General features: G+C 23.7%; 1 protein-coding gene across 1 annotated transcript; it reads left to right on the top strand.

Moving 5' to 3' along the window:
* Positions 1-696: 696 nt before the first annotated feature.
* Positions 697-7,203, top strand: LOC145849035 (phosphatidylinositol-3,5-bisphosphate 3-phosphatase MTMR8-like; the record flags this gene model as incomplete). Its single annotated transcript, XM_082954139.1, has 6 exons — positions 697-773; positions 2,712-2,896; positions 3,883-3,974; positions 4,988-5,143; positions 6,309-6,450; positions 7,080-7,203. Coding segments are annotated over exons 1-6 (723 nt in total), but the record flags the coding sequence as incomplete, so codon positions are not given.
* Positions 7,204-8,320: the final 1,117 nt, after the last annotated feature.

Below are 8,320 nucleotides of genomic sequence, written 5' to 3'. Positions count from 1 at the left end.
TAGTTTTTTGGGTGACAAAGTTTTTTTAATTGAGTTTTATTTTTCAGGTTCTTTTTAATGAAGCAAAAACACATCTGAATCAAATGTACTCATATGAATTTTACAATATTACCAAAAAAATATGCAGTACTCCCTACCCCTACTTAAAATCACTATTTTTAGTTTTGTTTTTATAAGTTCTTTTCTCATTTATTTCTTATTGTTATGTATTTAAGCTTATTAAGCGTATTTAAGTGTATTTTTTTCAGTTTTGTATTGTACTATTTTTTTTCTAATTTATTTTTAACTCAAGCTAGCCCATTTGTTCCAAAGAGAGGCAAGCTGCATTGTGAAAAATTGTCAAAAATTACCTGAGCAGATCCTTTTAATTTTAAATAAACACACATTTATTAAGTGTTATATTGCTTTATTTCTGGTAAACCCTGGTGTGCTAAAAGCACTGGTGTAGAGTGTATACCAAAAAGCTTTGTTTAAATAACTTATTTATTTATATTTCCTGTATAAAGCATGTAGTTTAAATTAAAAAATATTTTGGCTTTTATTGAAACTTTTTCGACAAGATTTTTTAAACAAACATAGTGTTCTAATCTCAATAGTTATAAGAATCTCTCGTTAGTATAAAATAATTTTTATTATAATTATAATTTGCAAAGCCTACAAATTTTTAAATGTTAAAATAATGTAAGACTTTATTGTAGATACAAATCTTGTTTAAATAAAATACTGTGTAGAAATTGATAGAAGCTAATATGGAGTACATAAAAATACCAAAGGTATGATTTTAATTAATAAAACAAACAAAGTAAAAATTTATAAGTTTATAATAAATAAAATGAAGAAAATGTGTTGAAAATGTTTCAGTTTTACTAGTTGTTCTTGAACTGCTTAAGAATTTTAAACTTTTGCACAATATTATGTTTTTGTAGTTTTGTTTAACTCATATTTTTATAAGACTGTGTTGTATGTGTACTTAAAAAATATAAAATAAAGTAATTAATGAAGTCATATACATAAATTTGTTAGTGTGTTCTACGAAAAAACTAGTAAAATTAAAAAAAGTTATGCTCACTTTTTTATAAAATTTGTATACAATTTGTTTTTCAATTTAATAAATTTTGAAATTGTTTAAAACATTTTAGTCTATTTGTGCATTGTCAATAAATAGTTTTACTTATATCATTTAAATACCATATTTAAAGTATAGTGTGTTTTGATTTTGTCTACCAATAGATTTTTTATAGTAAGTTTATAGTACTTATTATGTAACAGCTAATATAGAAAAGCTTCAGTATAATATAAGGTGTAAATATGTCAATTTTCAAGTAACAATTATCCTAGCCAAAAAACAACTAAACAACTTAAATGATATTAATTAATTTATATACCACTTTCAACTTATTATTAACAGACTACTCATTTTGTTTTAAATTTTTTTCACAAAAATTTTCAAAACTATACTAGTTCCATTTGTAAGTGGAAAATGTTAAATGAAATTTGAAAAAAAATTTGGTTAGTGAACAATTTATTATGAAATAAATTTAAATTATGATGTATGAATAAATACAAAATGTAGAGATTTAACTAGTAAAACTAAAGTAAATGTATGTTTATTAATAAATTGTGAATACAGATAAAAACAGCACAATTTTTGAACATCTTTTTAATTGCACACCCTGTCAAAACTCTGACATAGTTCAAAACTTTTAAAGTTTTGAAACGATGTAAACAAAGTAAACTCTACAGCCTGGAATCAATATTGATTGAGGAAGAGCAACATAAGTAAAATACGTAAATAGCATTAAATGGAATAGCAAAATTATTAAAAATTTATTAATAAACATACCTTTACTTTAGTTTTACTTGATAAATCTCTAAATTATGTATTTATTTGAATTTATTCATACGTCATTATTTAAAGTTATTTTTTAAATATTTTTTTAACCAAAATTTTTTCAAACTTCATAAAACATTTACCACTTAAAAATTGAACTAGTATAGTTTCAAAAAGTTTTGTGAAATAAAATATAAAACAAAATGAGTAATCTGTTAATAATAAGTTGCAAATTGAATATTAATACGTTTAAAAACCTTCCTACAATACAGGGGTCAGCAAACTTTATTTTTCTAGTTTATTATATTAATATTCTCAAAAAACAAAAATTAAGTTTTAGTGTTATCTTTAAAGGATAATCTATAGCTAATTTTTTTTGTTCAAAAAATATCTGTAAGTATGTTTTTAAAGCACATTAAAAATGTTATGAGTTTGACCTGCGGACCCCTGCTATAATAGATATTAATTAATTTATTAATTATAACAATAAGTGCATTATTATCAGTGAGCCAAAAACAAACTATTCTTACTAAATATGAAATTATTTTCAGGTGTCACAGTAGACATTGGTATACACTAAAAAGTTGTTGGATTGGTATCGGTTCACAATTGTGTGAATAGTTTATGTACATGCCAACCGCACTATAAAATACCTAAATAACTTTTTTCAATGCTTAAGCCACTGTTAAGTATCAAACTTAAGATTTGTTATCATCCATTTGCAGAAAGAGAGAGCTGAGAACATTAATGTTAATTGTTGTAAAAAAGACCACCCTATGCCCTTAATAAGTTCTACATATACAAGCCAACTACATTGCAGAATAGTTTAAAACAATATTAGTCAATTAATTTATGTTTCAAACATTTAACTTACTCTCAGGTATCAAATGTGAGATTGCTTGACGTGCACTCGCGGAAGGGAACTGTTGGAACATTGTACCTGACGGCCACCCATCTCATATTTCACGACCACCAGCAATCAGATGAGAAGTGGATCCTTCATTCGCACATACACCACGTTGAAAAATTGAACTTGGTGCAGCAAGGTTCTCCACTCAGAATAAAGTTAGATTTTTTTAGTTTTTTTGTAAAGTATTTTCAATATACCAAACAAAAAGACGTTAGATTTTTAAATTTTTTATTTAATTGACTTTACATAAATTGTATTAACATTCACCATGTTGAGAAATTGAAGTTAGTACAACCTTCGAGAATAAAGTTTTAATATTTTAATTTTTTATTTATCACATATTATTAAGCTGCTTTCACACTTTATAATTTAAACATTTATTCTAGCAAAGGCTAACAACTCAGAATAAAGTTGATGTTTTTGTTGCTTCTTAAAAACTTTTTATATTCTCAAAAATGGTTAAAAAAAGATTTTGAAATATTATTTTTCCTTTTTATTTGAGCCTTCCATAAGAAACCTGTAAAACTTTCAGTTTTTGATTGCTTACATCTCAAAATTAACTTCAAATTAAAAATAAAATTTATAAATTAACTAGTGGCTTGCTTATTAAAGTAAAAAAGTATATATATTAACCTTCCATTTGAGTTATTTAATTTATGTTAAATTAGTAATATCATTTTAAAATAATAATTAACAACTAACTATCTAAAATCTCGGTTTATTTGTGGGCAGTCATCTTAGTTTTAACTTTAATTATTTGTACTTAAAATAAAAACAGCTGTTTTTTAAAGTGGTGTTTAAAAATAGATATAATTTTTAGATGTGAGAACTTCAAATTTTTTTCGTATTAATTAATAAAATATAATTAATGTTATATTATAATAGTTTGTATAGTTTTTCATTATTAATTTTGTTACTTATAAATCAAAACATGTTTAATGTAAATTAATATTATTAATTATTTCTAGATGTAAGAGTTTTGAAGTGATACATATTATATGTTTTTCATAAATTATCTTCATTACTAAATCAAACATTTTAACTTAATACTAATAATTAAATCAGATGTAAGAATTTCTATGTAATGAACTTTATATAGTTTTTTCATTAATTATTTTTATTTATTAATAATTTTTTTTAGATGTAAGAATTTCGAAGTAATGAACTTTATTGTGGAACAGGAAAGAGATTGCCATGATTTATATTCGAGTTTGAAAAAGCTTTCAAAACCAGGTAATTAAAATAATTATATTACTTTTATATGTAAATAATTTGCCATGATTTATATTCGAGTTTAAAAAAACTTTCAAAACCAGGTAATTTGAGAAATTATAAAAAATTTATATGTAAATAATTTGCCTTGATTTATATTTGAGTTTAAAAACTTTCAAATCCAAGTAATTTGAGAAATTATAAAAATTTAATATGTAAATAGTTTGCCTTGATTTATATTTGAGTTTTAAAAAACTTTCTAAATCAGGTAATTTAATTAATTATGTAAATATTTTTATATTTATATGTAAACAATTTGTTATGGCTTATATTCGAGTTTGAAAAAGCTTTCAAAACCTGGTTATTAAAATAATTATATATTTTAATTGGTGTGAATAATTTGCCATGGTTTTTTATATTTAGTTAAAAAAAATCAAAACCAGATTGATTTGATATATACATTAATTTGTTAACAACTTATTATTGTTTTTATTCAAGTATAATACACTTTCAAAACCAGATTACCAAAGTAATTATAAAAATTTTATCTGTAAATAGTTTGCCATGATTTATACTCGAGTTTAGTAAACTTTTTAAACCAGGTTAATTAATTAAGTATATAATTTTATATAAAGAAAATTTGTCATGATTTAATATTCACTCTAAAAAACCGTTCCAAACTAAATAAAATGTAAGTTTTAATATCTAAACAATTTACCACTTAATTTTTAACCTTAAATCTTTACTTGTTCAAAAAAATTTCAAAACAAAGTTATTTTGATTTTTGTATTTTCATTCTTGTAAGTGAAGAGCATTTTATTATATTTACCTCAGTATAAAAAATATTTTCCCAAACCATTTTGATTTTTAAGTATTAATTAATATTATTTATTTTTAATAAAATTAACTTTATTACTTTACTGTTACATAGTAACTAACTAATTAGTATGCATTCTCTTTGAAAAAACAGCTGTTTCACACTTATTTTTTCCACAGTAAACACAACTGTATTTATTAATTTATGTTTGTTTCAGTCAAACTCACTGATTTATACGCGTTCTCTTACAATCCACGCGAGCAACAGCTGCGTCAAGACGAGGGTTGGAAAGTGTTCGATGTCAGGAAGGACTTCGAACAAATGGGATTGCCCACACTACATTGGAAGATATCAAACATTAATAAAGATTTTGGTACGTTGAAAATATTATTTTAATATTTATTTAGCACTAGAAAATATTCAATATTAATAAGGATTTCGGTAGATTAATTTTAATATTTGTTACTTATATACTAACACTTCATTGGAATATATCTAATATTAACAAGGATTTTGATTAGTTAATTTTAATATATTAACAATACATTAAAAATACCAAATATTAATAAATATTTTTGTATGAACTAATTGTAAATGCATATTTGATAAAACTTTTATGCCTACATTGAATTAGAAAGTATTGAACTAATTTAATATTAATAAGGATTTCACTTAATTTTAAACTAATTATAGATATAGAAATTCATGATAGTATTATGCTTAAATTGCACTGCAAGATGTCTAACAAGGATCATGATGGTTTAAAAATCATTAATGCATGTTAAAACTAACTAGTTTTATGCCTACTTTTAATTGGAAAATATTCAGCATTAGTAAAAATTCAGCTAGTTTTAAATGTTATTTTAGGATTATAACAGTCAGTACATTGCATTGGAAGATATCCAGTATTTTCATCGGTTTGTTTTCAACGTTATTTTTAAGAAGATTATAACAGTAAGTTATCCAGTATTAATAAAGATTTCGGTTTGTGGAAGAGTGTCCCTTCGTGCATATTTAACACCGACCCGTCTGATAACCATTGATAATTGAGTTAAAATCTAATATTTCAAGCTATTAAACTTTCATAAGTTGTTGGTGTAAGGGTAATGTTTTTACAAAAAAAGTTGTAACATCTATCCACCCATTTTGAAAAAAAAAACTCCACAGTAATAATGAGCCAACGCAGTTATGTGTTTATAATTTAAAATAAGTGTTAAAAAAATTTAAAACATATGAAACGATTTTCAACAAAGTAATCTGAGACACACCTACCTATTATTTATGTATGTATTTTTTAAAGTTTCAGTTTTTTAATTTAAAGTTTACAGTTGATTTGTATTTTACAGGAACTTAAATATAACATTTTGTTTTTCACAGGATTATGCGAAACATATCTATTATTTGTGTTCCTTCACCTAAAGTATTTTAATATTAAAATTTATTAAAAACAAAATTTACACGGGATTATACGAAACATACCCACCAATTATTTGCATTGTAAAATGTTAAATAAATAATATATTTAAAAAAAATTACAGGATTATGCGAAACATACCCACCAATTATTTGCGTTCCATCGTCAGCCAGCTCCTCCTTGTTGATGGGAAGCGCTCAGTTCAGGAGCAAGAAGAGGTTGCCTGTGATGTCATACAAGCACACCAATGGAGCGGTTGTTGTCAGGTAATCATATTAATTATTTATACACATTTAAATTATTACCAGTTCTATATTATAAACATACTAATCGTGTGGTTGTTGTCAGGTAATTTCATTATACGATATTTTAATTATTAGAAATATAATAGCTAGTGCTATTCTAAAATAAACTTAATGCGGTAGTAATAGTTTAGTAACTCTATTTAGTTTTCATCTATGATAATAAATAACACCAGTTCCTTCATATAAGCACACTAATGGAGCAGTTTTTGTTGTTTGGTAAGTATATTAAGTTTAATTATTATATAAGTTTTTGCTCGAAATTTTTTTATAAGAACACTAATGAAACGGTTATTGTTAGGTCATTGTATTAATATACTTATGTTTATTATTACAATAAATATTACCAGTTCTTTTATGTAAGCACATTGGTAGGGTGGTAGTAGTTATGTAATTATTTTTATTATATTTTCTTTACTTTTAACCCTTTTCAGATGTAGACAAACGAAATGTTAGTGTGTTTTAGTTTTCTAAAAAATACAAAGACTGTAGATTTTTATTATTTATTTATAAGCTAGAGAACCATTAATATTTTGTTTTTGTATCAGATGTAGCAGATGGTTACATTTATTTATTAATATTATTTTACTCAGATGTAGCCAGCCGATGTCGGGATTGAAATCGAGAAGCATTCCTGATGAATCTTACCTGGAATTAATCAGGAATTCAAAACCTGAGAAAAATAATTTCATGTACATTGTTGATACAAGGCCTATGGTTAGATTGTCTTTATATTAAGAATATATATATAAACTGTTTAGTGTAAACTACTAAGGTATTCGAAGCCTCGGAAAAGTAATTTCATGTTAACTGTTAATACCAGACCTATAGTAATAATATGTTTAATTAAAAGATAAACAGTATATATAAATAAATAAGTTGTTCTTTGAAGAAATTTTCAAATACTCTAAACCAGTAAAAAATATTTATTTTATACTAATATGAATAGAGTGATGTAAAACATACAACCGATGTAAAAGGTTACACTATAAAGTTTATTATTTGAAATATTATAGCGTTAAAGTCTTACAAGTTGTCCGTGTGTAATTTTAGTACAAGACTCGATATTAAAACATACTGGTGTTTTTACAATAAAAAGAATTATGTATGTTGGTAGATTGACTTGTTTTTATTTGGAGTTTGTTTTTTTTTATTATCTTTTGACAACTTTTCCAGTTTTTTTTTTTGCTTTATTTACATTTGTGAAACTAATCTTTTTATGACATCTAATTATTATTATAATTAATGTTTAGTTCAATGAATGAATTAAATCTTTTTCTCTAAAATCATTTCACAAATACTTTACTAAATGTTGCTAAGCTTTTCACAAAGGTTAAATTTGTCTTTAAAATATAATTTTCTTATACTTAGTAACTTTAAGTGACTTGATTTTAAGTTTACTGGATAGAAATTGTTTTGATAAAGTTTGTTATTAAATGTTAATTTTTTATATCACTTTTGCTGATTGTAAATCTAAATGTATACTTTATTTTTAAATTGTATTCTAATCGAAGTTGTTAAAATGCATTTATAGTCGATAAAATATATTTACAAAGTTTTATTTTCTTTTTTAAGATTTATTTGCACATAAAATTTTAAGTAAAAATTGTTCCTCTCTAAAACGCTGTTTTATTCACAATAAGACGAAACTTTTTAATAATTTAGATGTTTGAAAATAAAATAAATTTCTACTTTAAAGCTAATGAGTGACGTTTTAATGAATTTTATTTTAAAGTATATTAAAATAAAGTTGCTATCGTACAAAACTGTTTGTATTTTTTAATTTTTATTTTTTAAGTTAGCATTTATACTACAAGAACTTAAGTTTCTTGTA

The sequence above is a fragment of the Thalia democratica genome, unplaced genomic scaffold, assembly GCF_965202585.1.
Source record: "Thalia democratica unplaced genomic scaffold, ktThaDemo2.hap1.1 HAP1_SCAFFOLD_1973, whole genome shotgun sequence".
NCBI classification, from domain to species: domain Eukaryota; kingdom Metazoa; phylum Chordata; class Thaliacea; order Salpida; family Salpidae; genus Thalia; species Thalia democratica.
The sequence above is the reverse complement of the archived record's forward strand: the minus strand, read 5'-3'. Positions and strand labels throughout refer to the sequence as shown.